The following is an 18,690-nucleotide window of genomic DNA, read 5'->3' on the forward strand; positions in this document are numbered from 1 at the left end:
TCCTGTTACTGCATTGTGTTAAAAATACACAGAGAACATTGGAATCAGTAATTTCTGTGTCCTTTGAAAGGAGACAGTCACTTAATTTAGATGCTGTGGTGCACAGAGGCAGCTCCGTGCTGGCTCTGCCAGGGAGATTACAGGGGAGTAGATTCCTGTGCAGCAGGGAATGACTGATGGAAAGCACCTCCTCACAGGTGGCTCAGGGCACATCTTGCTGGTTACATACAGAGCTGTTCACTGACTTCAGGTAAGCAAGTGGGAGCTTTCTACTTCAGATATGATACAGTCTGCTTTAACTTTATACATAATTTAAAAGGGGGTAGCAAGGGTGAAAGATTTTTACATACGGCCAATCCTTCTGAGAGGTGATGTTAAGCACGTAACACAGCAACCCAGTGAAGCAGAGGAACTGCACTGGCAGTAAATGAGAGTGTCACAATGATTTGTTTGAACTCCTGCAGAGACAATTTAACATCATTTTGGCGACAGTGTATCAAGAACACACAGGAATTCATTCTAGTGTCAGCATAACTTTTATTTACTTATTGCTGTCAATATGCACAGTAAAGGAAGACCTGATGTGACTACCTCCTGCATACAATACTTCTGAAGAATCAGAGATTGTGGCTTTGATGGTAATAGAATAAAAATACTGTATTCACAGGCCACAGGGTGATTTTTCTACCTGCCTGAATTACAGATGCATTCCCTAGCTATCCTTTATTCTGTTCCTTCCAGCATCACCTAATATAGACCTTGTAACTGGAAAATAGCTAGAGATTATCTGGGAGCAGCATCAAGGAAAAAAAAAATATTTCTGTATTGCTTCTTTATCACAGCCCTTCAGCCTTGTAGGAGCAAGAATTCATTTGTGGCTTTCTAGCATATAAACACAAGTAGATAAAGCACAGAAGGATCAGGTACGCTAAGGAAGGATGGAAACAATCTTCTCCTACCGTATCACCTATTATCACAAAAACATCCTCCTTCAGAGCTGGACCTTCTGATTGGATGAAACCTCCCAATGCCTGGCAGAAGGATACTAGTCAGTAACTGACTGAAATGGGAAGTACAGGCTGTGTTTTCAAAGCTTTTCCTCTGGTCACACTAGAGTGATTCCATCCAGGAGCATCACATTGTCACAGGATGTTCCTCTACCCAGCTTTAACCACTCTCCTCTGGCTGGTAAGCCAAGGCTTGCTTCCCAGCCTCATCCTTGACTTCTCCCTAGGAACAACACTAAATTGGTAGGGAATTATGTAAGTGGCCAGAAGCCAAAGGCTATAAGTGGACACTGTCACAGTCTGGATGGGACAGTAGCAAGCAACCACCTGTGTGTCACTGGACATACATAATACCCAGGGGTCCTGATGCCAGGAAAGGTACAGTAAATCTGTACTTTATCACCCCCTAACCCCTAACTGTACTTCTGCTGCTTACTTTATTCAGCTTTGTATCGTCTATTTCTTAATTTCCCAATTAATAGGCAGGAGAAAACAGGGTGTCCCTCTGAGCATGCTTATCCTGTGGTCTGTAAGCACCAGGCAGTGCTGCTTCTACAGCATGGGTAATTATTAGCCAACTGCTTGCTTAAAATACGTGGGGGAGGCTGCAAGGGGTTCCACAACAAAGTGACTCCTCTCCTGGACTCCTCTTCCACAGCCCTTGCAGCTTGCCTGAAGTGGCAGTGGGTTTTGTTGCTGGACAGTCTTCACCCTCCTGCCCTCCAACTCACCTCACAGAGGTGTTGAGGAAGCCGTCAAAACTGAGTCAAAGTCTTCTTCACACTGAGGAATAGACAGCCAAGAGCTAATACATTCCCTAGTTCTGACACAGCTAGATGTCCCAGTGCAAAAAAATGTGCAAAGGTGGCCCTGGAATGTTCTGCCCACCATCAACACAACAGAACCCTCCCTCCAGCTTGCATGGATGCCATTGAGTTACCTATAAGCTCTTCTCTGTACATGATCCTCCTTGGACCCAAATCCACAGCATCCTCCTGTTGTCTTCACCTTGTGTTGTTGCTGTTTGCTTGAAATTATGTAGCATCAAGACAAAAAGTTTGGCCCTGTGTTTGATACTTTTGCCTGTGCTTGGGAGGCTGGGACTGCTGCAGTCTTCAGGACATGTGCCCCACCGAAGTGCTGATTTACTGAGGGTGTGCAGCTCCTAGAGGGGATCAGGCAGAACAGGGTGAGCTGTGCTCAGCTGAGGAGATTATATAGCTGGAACATAGGCTGCTAAAGGTTTCCTCAGAAGCACTTGTGTTTGGCAGACAGACCAGACAGGGAAGGAAAGGAAAGGAAAGGAGAGGCACTTCCTAAGCTATGGTCTCTGGTTCACTTGAACACCGACTGTGGCATCTTGGCCAAACATGGCTGAGCGTAAGCAGCTGAAGCAAACGGGTTTGGAGAGATCAGCAGAGAAGGTCTGCCAGGCTGCAGGGAGCACTCAAACTAAAGCAAAGCCAGTAACTCAAGGGATTCCCTACACACAACTCTCCCCCACCTTGCCCACCAAATGCCACATCTCCCTTCTGAGCCTAGTGCCCAAGGCTGTACTTTTGCAGAGCTGAATGGCAGGTTACTCTCAGAAGCCCCCTCCCAAAAAGAGTCACTTTTTGTCCCCTGAAGCAGAATCCTTTTGTGACCTCATGATTTGATAGATAGTTTTCCTAAAGCGCTGGTCCCGGCTCAGTCTTTTGGCTGCTTCTTTCAGCTCTTCAATATTTTCAGCTTCTGCAGGTGAGAAGATGAAGGACTGTGACTGTTTCACTGAAACAAGAACAGGACAGAAAGGTAAGCACTCTCCACTAGGGACACAAACTGAAGATAAAGCTTCACTAGAGCTCACGAGCCATGTGACCAGCATGACTGAGCCTAACTCAGTCTGTGATTAGGCATTCTGATGAAGTCATATTTAAGTATGTTTTTTTAGGGGCCCAAGACAATCACAGAAGTTTAGCTTTCAACATATATAAAGAAAGGGGCAACAAGTACACAGGCTCAGTGCCTGCTCTCTGGGAAAGGAAGCTCCAAGTAGCACCGTGGCCCCATTCTGCTGCTAAGGAACATAAAATAGAAACAACATTTGCAGGCTTGACTGCTCTGCCAGCCCCCCTGGGCACATATCTGCTCCTGCAGGAGATGACACCCACTGTCATTCCAGGAGGCGCTGGCTCTCCGGCAGCGGAAGCGGCAGCTCTTTATGCGGCGAGTGGCAGCCTTGTGGATGTACACGGAGTTCTTCATGATCACGGGCATCTTGGCCTCCAGCTCAGCATTGCGGATGCACTCCTCAAAGAACTCTGGGAAGAGAACACCACTGTAATGGGGCAGACACCCCAAGCAATGAACCAGTCACAAGGGACTGCACTCATTGATAGGCTGAGCCAGGTAATGATGACCTTCATGAACAACAATCCATAGAGCTCCAGAATATCATCAGGAAGAACATTTGCAAATGTTCATTTTCAGAGTGACAAAACCCTCCAGTTCCTAACAAATGCATACTCAAATTTAGAAAGAACTCCAGTCATCCATTCCACATCAGTAATTCTCACAACTGCTCATGACTCAACTGCCAAAAGCCTTTTATACTGTGATAGAAGTTCTCAACTCTGAAGCCTTGCTCTTTATACTTTCTTTGAAGGACTTCTAAAACCAGTCAGGACTAACTGGAAAAGGAAGGTGTTGGCAAGTGTTGGCAACAGCAGCACGGGCACACATGGTAAGGGATTTCTGAGTAGCATAGCAAATACTAGGGCATAGTTACATATATTATGGGCTCCAAGGAAAGCCCTATGCCCAAACTCTGATGTTATTCTGCCCTGATCTGCCACACAAACTGCTTTTCCTGCCCCATTTCCCCTCTTATGGTCTGAGCAGTGTCTATTCTGCCATTCCAGTCTTGCTGTCCTCCTGCCTGTTGCTGGTCCATTGCTGTTCAAAAGCATCATGTGCCAATGTGCCCCAACTCTTCTATAACGGGCATGCAGAACTGCAGGAACCACTTGGAAGGACTGAGGCAATCTGTGCTGGGACTAACGTTATGGGAAACATTGCTGGTCCCTTGTTTTCTCTAGTGCTCTGCTCATCAGTACACTTTTACTCTTTTGAAAAACACATCTCCCAAAATCTAAGGTTGGAAATATCAGGAGACATTCAGTACCAGTTACTCATGTCTGCCGTGTGAAGCTCCACTTGAATGCTGAGCTCAACACATCCACTTCCGCTCTGTTTTCTTACCATGGCCCTGAGCCAGTGGCATGAAGTTCAGAATCATGACTGTTTTTATCCATTTAGAAATCTTATGTAGAAATTACTGAATAATACTTTTAAAATTTAAATATATATAAATTATAAGTATGTGAATAGATATAAAACTATCTATACATTTATTTTTCCCTGTTTACCTAACAGTGCTCAGAATACCACAGGACTTTTTGACTTTTCTATATTGGTCCAGTACATCCACCCTTCACTGAAATGAAGCCTTAACTGTACACACCTAGCACCTTAATAGACCCTTCTTCCTGCACTATAACTTGCAGGGCATGAAAAACAAGCCAGGTTTGACTCAACTGAAGCTGCTTATGTCAGTTCCTAAGCCTGACTCAAGCCAAATGCCAGGGTAATGCCCCCCAAGAGAGCCCAAAAAGACCCAGCCCAAACAAATCAGAAAAAGGCAAAGAAACAGGGATAACTTGTGAGAAGCATCAGTCTGCACCTGACCCATGATCTGTAGTGCTGAGCTGATGCTGTGATTCAGCTCTGAGTAAAGATCCAAACTTCACCTGCTGGGTCACCCACCAGCACGTTGCTACAGCAACCACAGGCCTCCTTAAACTGGTGCTATTCTTTTAGCCAAGGCTGAGAAATAAAGCCTTGAGGGGAATCAGAGGACTCCTTGTAACTCAGACCTAGTTAGTAGTCAGTTTTTATAGCTCTGCCACAGCTTCCCTGTTTGACGTTTTGGAAAGTCAAGATGATTTGCTCATCTCTAGGTTTGTCTTCCACCCAGCAGAGATGGCTGGAATAATTTAATGCTCCTTTGAGAGGCTGGAATAATTTCAACCTTCTCTGAGGGCAAAACACCAACTACCTGCATAGCACATTATGGCTCCTCAAAAGGGAGATGTGGTGGAGGTACAAGAAGTTGAGAGACCACATTTATCTGCAGCTTTGCTAATTTGGAATCTTCTTTGTGTGCCTGGGAAGATAGGTAGAAATATTTCCTCTAGTGAGTTTTCTCATCAGTAGAGAACATGGATAACTAACTTACTTCTCAAGTTACTGACATCTGCTTTCATCTTCTTCTCTTTCTCCTTGTTGCAATTCAGGGAATTTAAGCCTTGCTCCAAGCTCTGCAAGGCTTCCTCAGCCTCTCTCAGCCTCTTCTCCAGATCCATGCGTACCTTCACTTCAGCCTGAGGAAGAAAATAAGAATTGCTGGAAAACAGCTTGTTTCTCAGTAAACATCTGGGAAACTCACAAGGTCTGTGAGGAACTTGCCATGGATAAAAATGAAAAGACAACAGTGATGGAAATCCTTAGAAGTATTGAAAGGCAATATAAAGGCATTTCTCATGTCTTCAGACAGAATCTGAAGTCCAGATTATTACAGTAATATTACTTTACTCTGACTTCATTTTTCAGTTTTCCTCCCCTTGCATAAACCATATGGAACAGAGATGGCATTTCAACACATGAATTTGTGCTAATGCAAATACTTGCAGCTTAGCAGGAACAGAAGGACATCAATCCAGCTGAGACAGACTTGAGATAAAGGCAGCCAATTCCCACAAAGGGATGTACAGTGCTTAGTTTCAGAAACAAAACACAAGAGGAGTTAGAAATACTGTACTAGTTTAGCAAATGAGAGACTACACAGCTTAGGTCAATTTAGCTTTAGTCTGGCCAAGTAGATAGAAGGTGACAAGATAAGAAAATATTGGAGGTTCAGGAAAAAATAACTCAGGGGGTGGACAAAATATTGTATAAGGAGTTTGAGTGTCAAACAGCCAATTATTAACATAACCTTTACATTATTTAGATTTAAATAAAATACCATATTTGTCCAGTTACCTTTGCATAGATTAATGTACTGTCAGTTACAAAGTAGGGCTAGTCCCTCTGCTGAATTCCTCTGCTTTTGAATCCAAGTTCTTGCAGAGGTTACTGAAGATTTAAAAGTCTTAAGGTTTGTTTTTCTGAGCTCAGGTGAGGAGACAAAATGTCTGCTCGGTTCTGCAACAACCATATTAGCATTTATTTGAAATCATCTTTATTCTTGATTGTGTCTACTTTCCTCTTTTACTTTTTTTCCTTCCCTCCATCTATAGGTTATGTTTTCACAGTAACAGATTAAAAGACTTGTACTGAATGGATTAATCAGGCTTCAGGATACAAAAAGAAACAGTTGTACTACATAGATATAAGACAATTTCATGTGTTACCATGATATCATAGTGCTTTGGGTAGGAAGAGACCTTACAGATCATCTCATTCCAACCCCTTGGCCATGGGGAGGGATAATTTTCACTAGACCAGGTTTCTCAGAGCTCCAACCAACCCAGTCCTGAACACTTCCAGGATGGAATATCCACAGCTTCTCTGAGCAACTTGTTTCAATTCTTCACCACCCTCACAGTAAATAATTTATTTCTAATACCTAATCTAAACCTCTCCTCTTTCGGTTTGAAGCCAATCTCACCTGTCCTATCACTACATTGTAAAAACTCCTATAAGGTTTCTGTCTCAGAGCCTTCTCTTCCCTAGGCCAAACAGCCCCAGCTGTCTCAGCCTGTCTTCACAGGAGAGGTGCTCCAGCCCTCCAAGCACCTTGGTGGTGCTCCTCTGGGCTCACTCCAACAGGTCAATGTCCTTCCAGAGCTGGATGCAGCACTGCAGGTGGGGTCTCAGCAGAGTGGAGCAGAGGGACAGAATCATCTCCCTCGCCCTGCCTGCTACTCTGCTTTGGATGCAGGCCAGGATACAGCTGGCAATATGGAGCACAGCTAATGAAGATTTATGACCAAAATGTGACAACTAAATAAAACCAAGAGTTTGGCTTGATAGAGAATGAGTTGAAAGAGGAAATGGAAGCACTCTGAGCCCAGGGACAGCAATATGTGAGGGGATACCTTGAGGTCTCTCTCTGCCTGCTGTTTCTCTGCAGTCAGCTCCAAGAGCGAGTTCTGCAGCGCCTGCGACTGGGAAGAGTAAAACTCGCGCTCCTCCTCCAGCGCTCGAGACCGCTCCTCATTCTCCTTCATCCTGGTGCATGGCACAGCAAACAAAGATGACCATTCCCACCCCAGCACAACTCACAGCAAGGAAAGGAGCTCAGTGTCATGATGGGGCATGCTCAACTACCTGACTGCCCAGAGCAAAGAGATGCTAACAGGAGCACTGTGCGCTCCGTTCCAATAGCACAGGCATTGCTGGAGAAAGCCAGCTGGACAGCTCTTGAATGGAACATTCTCAACTCTCAGATGAGGCCCAGGACTACCAAACACTCCTTATGGACAGGCCATGAACACCTGTACATGCACAAGTCCTGGTTTGAAAGGAGCAGGCCCAACTGGGTGCAAGTTCAGCTGCCCGGCCTCACTCTGTCTCCTTTGAAGGATTTGTAACCTGGACTCCTGCCACTGGAACCAGACAAGCTTCTAGACTTGTCTGGTGTTGGCAACCAAAAAGCAAGTCAGCAGACAGTCACATCCTTCAGCACCACTAAGCCTGAGTAGAAGCGACCTCTTTCCCCACTTCACCTTTTCTCTGCCAGGAGTTTCTCCTGCAGAAGTTGCTGCATCTTCTCTTCAATCTGTCGCAGGCTGCAGTGCAGTCCCCAGATGGGGCTTTGCTCCTTGCTGGGGCTGGTTGGAGGTGGGACCTGGCTCTCATTTTCTTCTAGCATCTCCAGCATTTGTTGTTTTTCCAGGGAGAGCTCCTTGAAGAAGGACAAGAGATTGTGAGTATCAGCCAAGTCTGATGTTTCTGCTCCTGTTCCTGCCTGGTTCTTCCTTACTGAGTGCCTCCATCCTTGCATCCACATGCCTCATTCAGGTAAACACAGGAATAACAAAATTTGGGTTTCATTTCATACCTGCTTCATGGGGAGCAAGCCTCCAACACAGCCTTTGCTACGAGGGGGTGAACCAGCAGGCCCCTTTGATGTGATATGCTAGTGAGGACACAGCTCAGGGACTGGAACCTTGTGCTTCTCTAGTGCATCACAGATGCAGGCAGCTTCCTTGCCTTCCCTGCTCTGCTTGCTCCTTAGTGGGAACTGGAGGCACCCCCTCTGTGGTACTTCTAAATGTGGGCAATGGGACACATCACACGGTTTGCCTTGGAAGTGTTCAATGTGCAATTAGGGCAAGAATGGTACTTCCATAGCTTTCCAGTTCTTTCTGTCATAACTGCAGGCAAGGAGAAGAGCTCAAAGGAACAGATTTTTGGCCAAACTTGCAGGATCTGACACAAACATTAAAGAAGACCTTGCAGCTTCAGAATGCCAATTGTGTGGAAATTTCACAAAAAATATACGTTTAGAAAAGATACTTTCCATAAATCCACCAGTAAGGAAAGATTTTAATACATCAAGACTCTGTTTCCTAGATTCCCATGTACATTCCCAGGTACACTATTTCCTTGGGAATCATGCTCCCTTCTGTGAACAAAGAATGCCCCTCTGCTGCTTCAAATTCCACCAGAAGGTAGAGAGATGCAGTTAAAAAGAAAAAGCTCATCAGACTTACAGTCATGCTGGCTGGAAGGGACCTTCCAGCAGGCTCCTGCCCAGCTTGCTGTTCAGAGGCAGTCTGGCAGCACAGCAGGATATGGTCAGCTGTGGCTGTTTATAGTCTGACAACAGTCCAGGATGAAGGTTCCTCAGCCTCTCTGCCTGCCTGCCTGCCCATCTGGGGAAAATTCTCTCCCTACTGTTCCACCTAAGCCTCCTAAACTACAACTTATTCTGCTCATTGTCCCATCACCATATCACCTGGTACTGCTGAGAAAGTCTTGGTCCAGTTGTGCTCAGTGCCATTTCTCATCCTTTTCTGCAGGGGATTTTGGTGTTCATATCAGCTACCAAATGAATCTGTTCATCTGCACAGCACTTCAACCCTGGCACTAGCAGATGTTGGATTCATGCCGTGTGACAGCAGTGCTTTCAGGCCCAGATGCTGTCACTCAGGGCAGGAGCAGTCACTCACCTCCAGGGTGTTCTGTAAGGACTCTGTCAGGCTTCTCAACTCTTTCTTCTCTTCCTCCACTCCTTTGAGGGAGCGGGCTGTGAGCTCCAGCTCCCTAAAGAAGCAAAAAGGGTGACAGCTATTGCAATAACAGCCCCACAGGCTGCGCCCAGGCTGTGCCTCTCCTGGTGCAGGACCTGCAACCATTGGCTGGTATAGCCAGTCCTGGAGAGCCAGGAGTTTGCCAGGAAGCATCACATCCTGCCTTGGACACACTACAGGTGTCCAGGAACTTCACTGTGCCTCCTGATCATCAAACCCAACCCAAGAGTTACTGTGCTTCTCCAGCAAGGGCACAGCCATGGTTGCCACTGAAAGAGCTCAGACATGGCAATCACATCTAAGCAGAGCCTGTGAAAACAAAAATTGTTTGCAAAAATCACACTGGCTTTTCTGAGATATTACTTCGGGAGAAAAAAAGAAGAAAAAAAAAAGAGTGATAGTAAAAAATGTCCTTTCAACTCTTGGGGAAAAGCATTCAGATCCTTCTATTTCTAAGTACATTTGCTGCTAATATTTTTCATAGTTAACTTCAAAAATGACAAAACTAATCTTGGTGAGGCAACATCATCATACATCCATCATCATTCAGCTGATGGTGGCAAACCAAATCCAGTGTCTGGACCCCACATAGCTGCTTAGTCAGCTGAACTAATTGCCTCTCTGAAATCTTCTCTTGCACCTGTCCCATGCTACCCCAACTAAACTGGGGGTGGCTTGTATCCCAGCACTTTGAAATTAAATTGCTGGAGGCCCGAGTGCAAAATGAAGCTAAGCTGCGCTCTATTGGTCACAAGCAATAGCAAATGCAGGTAAAGAGCCCACAGCCACTCCTGTTTTGGTCAATGCACAAACCAGGTGGGTTTCCAGCCTGTTTGGATTCACCACCAGAGCAGTACTTCTGCCCAGTGTGGGAGCTGTGTCCTTCCCTGCCCCGCAGCCGTACCGCCGGATCTCCTCCTGCTCCAGCCGCAGCTCCCGCACCACCTCCTCAAAGCGCTGCTTCTCTGCTTCCAGCATCTGGTTCAGACGCTCCAGTTCCTGCTCCAAAAGAGAGGACAGTGATGTACACAGTCAGGAGAGGCCTCCCTGCTAACAGCACCTGGGTGTTTTACCCAAGCTGTGTAGAGCTACAGGGTGTCTGACTTCACCACACTTTCGTCCAGGGGCAATTAGAAGGATGTGAGGTTGCCTGAGGATTTTCAGACATCCAGAAGTCCCAGCCAGGTTACCAAGCACCTGGAAATCTCAGACATGCTCCCTGCAGAGGTCAACTCTGCCACACATATACAGAAGGTCCAAAACTCCCTGGGAATGCTGGATGGACTTTATTGCCACAATCTTCCAAATAACACTTGTGTAATTCAATCCAGTGAGTATGAATTTCATTTGATCTTCCTCCCTGGAGTCATAAAGATAAACCTGCTGCATGGAAAGTAACAGGGAAAGGGAGCAGGGATACACCTCCATGACCCATCTCATGGCACAGGTCTTATTCCTCTCTTCTTCCACAGGACCCAGAGATTGGCTGGAGACTCTTGTGCCTCCACAAGCCTCTCTCCCTGAACGCCGACACGCCTTCAACAAGTCCCAACCTCCCAGCCCTGCCACATGGCAGCTGAAGGAAACTGGCTTGTGATGAACTCACCTCTTTTTGCTCCCTCTGCAGACATAGCTCCTCTGTTTCTTCCATTAGTTTATCTGCAAGCACACAAAAAAAGTCCAAGCACAGAGAAAAGCATTTTATATCCTCGGGATATTTAGAAACAAGAATCACTGACTTTTTGAAGCTTGAAAATGCATCATTCCCTATTCCTTTGTGTGTATCTGTCTGGGAGGGTCCAAAGGCTGAGATGGCACTAATGGGATTTTCTATAACTTCCCTCCTGCCAAATAACTTAATAAACTAAACAAACATCTTGCTTTGTACTCATTCTAAGATTTCCTCTCAATGTTCTTAAAGAGCCTTGATGAACCATCCTTCACTATCCTCCAGCTGAGGCAGGAAAATATTCTTATCTCTGCTTCACAGATAAGGAACAAGGCACAGAAAGGCCAAGTGAGTGCAGAGAGTCACACAACATGTAGCATCAGTCAGTTTTCCTACAGATGTACTGCAATTACAGAGGCTCTCCCACCCTCCCTCTGCTGCCCCTCCTGGAGGGCCCAAGCCCTGGACCTGATGGGCTTCTGTAATGTCCATGTCTGATAGTGAAACTTGGATCCCAGCTGGGTGGAAGATAACTCAGTGTGGATTTGAGAAATTCCTCTAAGTGTTCCTCCAGAGAACCTTGACCTGCTTCCAGGAACAGTGCCTGACCTCAATGCTTGACTACAGGATGGACACAGATCATTGAAGGTAAGGCTAATGAAGCAGAAGCCTTAGCACTTATATAGAAATAGTTCATGTCATAAGAAAGTAGCCAACTGTGACAATTCATCAGCTCTGAATGTTCTTGTCATGGACCAAAGAACATGGTGAGATACATATTTTATATTCCAAATATCTCCTGTTTGCCACAGAATGTGTATTCCTCTATTTCTCCACTACCTTTTCTTTTATCATACTAAAGAGTTCTTTAGTCTTTAAAGCCCTTTCATTTGCTCTGATGGTAGCAAAATAATATTTTGATGGAACTTTCCTGTTTCTAATTTTCCTCCCATTTCTGTCCCTTCAGGTCCTCCTCTCAGCATCCCCTGTTATTCCTTTGTCAAGTGTGGAACCAGTTCTCCCTGCTTGCCTCATGTATGAGCCTATCCATCACCTCACATGGGTGAATGGTGTTCAGATGGACAGAGTAAACACACCTTGGTACTTGAGCTATGATCACTGCTACATGTGCTGAGATCAGCCCTGATCAGTGTGGTTGCAGAAATGCAAAAAGCTCTGTAAGATTCCTCCAGTGGCTTGACAATTAGGAGTCGATAGCATGAGCCCCTGCTCACAGCATCACCAGCCCGAAGCACCCAAATTTCTGCTATCTTATTTAAAGCAGATAACTCTCCAGACAAGTCACTGGGCCCACACTTGTGACCCACAGCCCCCAGGTCACAAGGTCTCTGAGACCTGAGGAATGCTGTAACTTAGAGGGAATCTGGGTTAAAAGAGCTGCTCTCCCTTGGCTGTTCCTATAGGCAGTAAGGGGAAGAGATAACTGGACCTGCCAAGGCAGTCAGAGCATCCAAGGTATCAGGCCATGCAGAGGCTGGTTCCTAAATAGGGGATTTGGATTACATAATCCCCTTTCTTCATATCTAGATTATTTCAGGTTCATCTGTTCTTTCTCTACTGTCTACAGAGAGAGCACTGGCAAATTAGGCACTGTCATTAGATACCTCAAACAAGCCCATGTAAATGCTCTCACTTCCAAACTGAACAACGTCAGCAAACACAAAGATCAAGTTGAGTAAGACCAAAAAAAAGCACCAGCTAGGTGAATAAAACTCATGTATGAAAAGTTGTGACCAACCTCAGAAGTATCAGTCCTGTCCAATTGAGGGAGATAAAGGTATTGTCTGTTTGCCTGTGAGCAGCTGAAACCAGCACATCCAAACCTCTCAGGGGTGGCAAATGTTTGTACAGATGAGCCATGGAGGACTGCAGCATGGTGGGCAAAGCAGGTTTCTTCTTTACACTCCACACATATGTCCAGATCCCACCTTAACTTTTGCATGTTTTGACTCCCTTCAGACCTGAATTTCAGCTGACTGCTCAAAAGCTTCATCCAGAGAAAACCTATAGCTGCTTGGCTTGACCACAGTGACAACTCCAGGAGAAGCAAAATTACTATTTTGGCCTCTATTGCTTTTCAAAGTAAGAGTTTCCTACCTAAATATTCCTGTTTCTCCTTGGCCAGCTGCAGTCCTTGAGCTTCCAGGCTCTCGATCATGGCTTCCCCTAGCTGGGCATTCTTCCAGGTCCTAGGGAGAGCAGACACAAAGCAGGCAATGTGAGAGAGCTAAGGGTCTAGGACAGGGGACTCAGCCTAGCAAACTGCCAAGGAATTCAGACATGCAGACTCTCATCAGCTGGGACCATGAGTCTCTAAAAGTTTTCTCCACAAATGAATTGGAGAAATTTCCCTGGCATTCAGTATTTTTTTTTCAATACATGGGCTGTATGTCAACACCTCACAGCTATTCAAATGTTTTTCCCAGTGTTTTGGAGATTTTTATACTGAACCTAATTTTGAGGGCTCTCCAGACCAATCCAGCACATTCACAGCCTTCAACTGCAACAGCATGTACGTGGAACCCTTTAAATGACAGACTTTAGAACCAGATTTTAGGTTTAACTCTAGTAACTTCCCACTGCCAGCAACATTGTCTTCTGCAGCCCTTCCAATATTTTGTTGTTAGAGTCACTCTTCCCCTTGAGCCTTTGACCACTTATTGGATGCTTCCTATGGCCTTTTACCTTCGGTCTTTCTGGTATCCATCATCCATCCTGGAAGTAACCAAACCCTCCTCTGCTAAAGTTGTAAGCTACTAGGACTTGGTGTCTGGCCCTGCACTGTGAGTCAAGTGCTTTTTCCTGACAATGAAGAGCCAGAGATAAAAGCCAGACAAGATGCTGGCAAGTAGGGAATGTTAGAGGCAGCAGGCATATTCAAAGAGCACCTAGTGTTATTGTAGGGCCACTGGCCAGAGGATCTCAAGGTCTCTTAAACACTTCATGAAGCAAAGCTAAATAAAAGGGCCTGTGGAGCAAATACCCGTTACTGATTGAGTTCACAGACAGGCTAGGCTTTAGTACAGATATTAAACATCAAGGACAATCACACACAAAACCCAAAAGTAGAACCAGAAATTGAGTTTGCTGCTCCATTCATGTTTCATTAGAAAAAAAATCTACACATATAAAATGCATAACATTAAAACATACCTAAAATTGATTCCAATATGTTTATATAGATGTGCATACAGGAACAGCAATTGTTGCCCAGAAATTCTGCCATCTTTGTTAAATCCTAAGGGATCTTCTAAATATTAAATATCTGTAAAGCTTCCTGTATCAGGCCTCTTTGTGAACAACTTGAAATTGTAGCTTTTTGGAAACCGTTAATTTGGCAATCTCCGATTTCAAGGCAAGCTGTACTTTGTCTCTTATAAAAGCCAGATGAATAAATTAAACACACACCACCCCAGGGACCAGGCAGCTCACAGCTCCAGCAGCCCAGGCTCTTTGCAGATATATGTGTTTCTTGTCAGCTAATAAGGCTATTTCTAAAGTAGAGAGAAAATTAGAACACTAATTTAAAAGGTGCTGTTTTGCCCACAGGTAGACATCTTCATCTTGAGTGAGAATATGTGGGTGTGAATGTGTTTTCTCACTAACATTCCCTGTTACAGGATGAATCTGATCCCAGAGAAGCAAACAGGTCAAGATGGGTGTGGGGGGGGATGACAGAGTTTATCATATGATTACATGGAGGGTTTCAAAACATCTGCAGCTTTAAGGTGTCTGTTTACAGAGTCACCTTTTCAGTGCTCCCTCCCTTTCCCAGACTAACAAGACATTTCCCTGTCAATTACTCAAAGGTTGCTGCAAAGTCACCCACGGCTGTGTGACTCTGAAAATGCACTTGGATCACCATATAGCATTTAAGCTTTTATTCCTACATCTGCTGGAACCAGTGCTGGTGTAACCACAGCTACAGGGAGATACCAGGCTATACCCTCAGCTGAGGGGCAAGCAAGAGCTTCTTCTATTTTGTATTTCTTGCCAAGTGAGTTTTCATCAGAAATAGCTACATTGCTTAAAGTATTGGAAAGCACAGGGCCAGGAAGGCTCATGGGACAAGTAGAAAGCCCCTGCCTGAAAAAAAAAACCAAACCCAAAGCTGTAGAGAATCTCCATCACATACACACCTCAATCACTGTCTGTTCCAGTTCTGCAGCACTGGGAATACCTGTTTAGGTAAAATGCAGTGAAAGCTTTCTTGGTAGCATCCACAGCCAATTTTTGGAGACAGTCAGCACTTTATAGTCCACAGGATGTAAGTTCTATGTTATTTATTTTCTCCTGCATTGCCCACCAAGTTCACTTTCTACCAGTTCAGGGAATGTTGCAGTGAACAGAGAGAGGTTATGTGTGCCCCTCTCTCCCACTTTCAGCAGCAAAGCCTCTCTGGGTGGGAAGAGAGCCTGGCAGTCTGGGAGGCCTTTGTGCATTTGCAAAAAGCTTTCACAATCTGGCAAGTGTGGTAAGTCTAAGCCACAACATTCTGCAAGTGTGGGGATGCCATCAGTTCCCCTCTGCGTTGAATAAGCCATTTCCCCATCAGGACAGGAGGCTTGGAAGGGAGTGAAGAACTGAAGGGATCACCAGGCATACTGATGGTAGAGGCAATAACCAGCTCTGCAGGCACATACACATGACCCACCCCAGATGGAAAAAGGTAGAGGACAAAATTGAAACAAAGAACTGATGATACTTCCCAGCCTGGATTTGATTTTCCCCCTTCGCCTATGTCCATATCTCAGTCTATTGAGTTTGTTTTGGGGTTGGGCTTTTTCTTTTTTGGCCTTTTTTTTTTTTCTTTTAAAGTTGTTTGTTTGTGAGTTTTGGGGTTTTTGTTGGGTTTTTTTTTGCCAACTTTAAACAATTATGAAAACAGCAGGTGCCATGGCAGTGCAATCTCCATCTAGGAACAAAAGAACATTATAATTGCCTAGAATAATTCAACTGTATTATTTTAGCTTTTCTATTCACTGCAGATCAATTTATTGGTCCATGCTGGCCTTTCTGACTGCTGTTTAGCTCCCAACCTGACCCTGTTAAATCACATAATCTGTGCTTTTCTTCACATGTAGGTTACCATCAGCCCTGATGAGACTGGCACTGGAGCTGCACCACTCTCTGATGCAGGAACAGAAGCACAGAGGGGAGGAAAGGTGTCTCACTCAGGTGGATTATCAACTAGGGGCAGATGGTCTGCTGTATGATAGCAGCCACTTGTAGCTTCTGTTTTAAATGCTACTGCTGGAATATTAAAGCGTGGGCTAGAGAAAAGGCTGGCTCTGTGACAAATGCAGCAGTGCAGGGCTTACTCGTGCACACCCATCCTGAGTTGTGCTGCCCTCCTCCTTCCCTCCCATACACACATGAACGATGAACTTGGTCCCAAATTACTGCCCTTGGCAATAGTTGATCTAAACATTGGCAAAGGCAAGTGTGGACCTAGGCTAGTCAATAAAAATCTCCAAACTGCTCTGTGTCTGTCACTTCTCCTCTGCAGTGGCCAAGGCTGCTCGTGCCCAGGGGATGGCAGATCTCTGCCTTGGGTCTTGTGTCCCACAGGACTCCTGCTCCCAAGGATCTTCATGGCCAGCTTCGTGTGGCAGTTCATACACTGCCACAGAGGGAACAGCTCGCCCCAGCACCACAGCCAAGCACAGAGCTTGGCTTGCACTGATCCACCGTAACATCAGGTTCCCATTATTACAAATCTACATTTTGGGCCTCACAACATTGAAATTAACTGAGATATTGCCTTAGCATGCACATGTACATGCACACACTGGGATTACAAGTTAAACAGCTTCTGTCCCTGCAGTGGTAAGAGACCACACATGTTATGCAGCCAGGAAGGGCAGAGCAAAATGCTCATTGCTTTAAGCCTCAGAGCTGAATGGTAGGCTCTGCCCTAAAATCCAGGAAGTTTCTATATCTCATTTGGGAAAGTCAAATCCCTGTTTTAGTGTTATCTCTTCCTGCATCTGCTGAGATTTAGAAGGAGCCTGCTCTGGCTTTGCAGAACAGCTGTTCATTGCACTGTCAGGCTCCTGGGTGCTGGGGGACTGCAGAGCTGGAGGCCAACAAACTGCAAATCTCTGTCCAGCATTCTCAGCAGAGTGTGAACCAGTACTGAATGCAGACAGCAATCAAACTCTCTCACCCCTGCAGGTGGGCTGGAAATGCTTTGCTAACACTGCCTCTCCTGGGATTTAGGCTGCCTCCACATTTCACAATTAAACTGTTTTGAGAGGCCAAATCCTGCTGCTGCACGGCCTGGGCACCTGCAGATCTGGGCAGAAGGAATCACACCCCACGGACACAGAAGTGCATCACAATTACTGTTATTGATCAGAACTGTGCTGCTGAGGTCCCTGCTCATGGCAGGACATAGAGGCATGTGGCAGCTGCTCACTAGCTTCATGTTTTGCCTGTTCTGCTCTTACTTTACCCCAAATTCATATGGAGGGGTTGTCTGACCTCCACTTCCATCAAACTTGCAAACCTTGCTTCCCACACAAAATGGACCAGGAGGGTTCCCACATCACTGAGGCACGAGAGAGGGGTAGCAGATGGAACTCAGTGTATCAGCATTTGGCAGATGACAGCCTGGGGTGGTGAGCAGAGAGACACACTGCACTACAAGGTGGGAAGCTTTGCATCAGCTTTAGAGCACTGCCCTTTAGAGTAAGGATGGGTCGAGGAGGCAAATAAAGCTATCACTGGTTTTGAGGAGCTTGTCTGACTCCCCATAGCCCTTCTAGTCAGGCTTCTTCCTCTTTATCCTTTATACATCTACAGAGCAGATCAAAGCAAATAAGGAATAGAAAGGAGCTTACACTTTTCCAGACTCCTGTAGCATCTCCAGCCACTGAGCCTGCTCAAACTCTGATTCGGCTGCTAGAACAATGTTACCCTGGAAGAGGGGAGGGGAGGGGGGAAAGAAACCCAGATTAGAGAGGCTGGTGCCTTATGCACCTCTGTGCACCCCTGGCATGAACTGGACACAGCTGTGGTGGGAGGAGAGCCCACCATAGCCCTCCACCTCCCCAGGAAGCATCACACGGGAGCAAATACGAGCTAGGACTACCACACATTGGGAAGTGTGCACACAGCAAACAGCCACAGCAGGAATAACACTGACAGAGCAACATGGGCTCTAGGGCTCCTGAGAATCTGTCCACTGCTCTGCTAGTAGCCCAAAACCTGGTGTCAGAAAGTGCAAGTTTCCTTACTGGTTGTGTTGAGGGGACTTGGGATCCTAAGTCACCTTTGCCTTCAGGATAGTCTGTCCAGAGAGGGTAGGCATACCTTGGTGGGGAGGGAAAAGTCTGCCAGTCCAGCTCTGCTCATCAGCATTAACCTGTTCTGTGGTGTTTGGAGGTTTTTAGAAGAAAAGGAATCTACTTACATGGAAGTCTTCATGAGAGATCTTTATGGCATAAGGCATGTTGGCCTCTTCTTTGGGCTCCACAATGCAGCCTCCCAGGGGTATGACACCCTGGAGATAAACCAGAGCACTCTCATCAGTCAGAAAAATCAAGTATAACTATCAACTAACCAGGAGCTGAACTTTCAGTCACTTTGTGGGCCCCTGCCCTGTCTACCTTGGGAGACACACAATTCCTGCAAAGCAGAGGGACTCTCATCACCACCAGGAAACCCCCAGCCAGTATCTGGAAGGGGT

General features: G+C 45.8%; 1 protein-coding gene across 6 annotated transcripts in view; it reads right to left on the minus strand.

Annotated features, from left to right (window-relative positions):
• Positions 1 to 517: 517 nt before the first annotated feature.
• The window catches only part of PLEKHD1 (pleckstrin homology and coiled-coil domain containing D1), a 32,922-nt gene continuing 14,749 nt past the window's right edge, over positions 518 to 18,690 (minus strand). For all 6 annotated transcript variants that reach the window (XM_063159256.1, XM_063159257.1, XM_063159255.1 and 3 more), the window contains 11 exons: positions 18,415 to 18,504; positions 17,843 to 17,919; positions 13,095 to 13,186; positions 10,914 to 10,966; positions 10,212 to 10,306; positions 9,227 to 9,320; positions 7,778 to 7,956; positions 7,148 to 7,280; positions 5,287 to 5,431; positions 3,161 to 3,310; positions 518 to 2,777 (listed from right to left, as the gene is read on the minus strand). In XM_063159256.1, coding sequence (XP_063015326.1) covers positions 2,617 to 2,777; positions 3,161 to 3,310; positions 5,287 to 5,431; positions 7,148 to 7,280; positions 7,778 to 7,956; positions 9,227 to 9,320; positions 10,212 to 10,306; positions 10,914 to 10,966; positions 13,095 to 13,186; positions 17,843 to 17,919; positions 18,415 to 18,504 — 1,269 coding nt within the window. In that variant the 3' untranslated portion in view covers positions 518 to 2,616. The remainder of the gene's footprint in view (positions 2,778 to 3,160; positions 3,311 to 5,286; positions 5,432 to 7,147; positions 7,281 to 7,777; positions 7,957 to 9,226; positions 9,321 to 10,211; positions 10,307 to 10,913; positions 10,967 to 13,094; positions 13,187 to 17,842; positions 17,920 to 18,414; positions 18,505 to 18,690) is intronic.

This window comes from Melospiza melodia, chromosome 6 (assembly GCF_035770615.1).
Source record: "Melospiza melodia melodia isolate bMelMel2 chromosome 6, bMelMel2.pri, whole genome shotgun sequence".
Lineage (NCBI taxonomy): Eukaryota > Metazoa > Chordata > Aves > Passeriformes > Passerellidae > Melospiza > Melospiza melodia.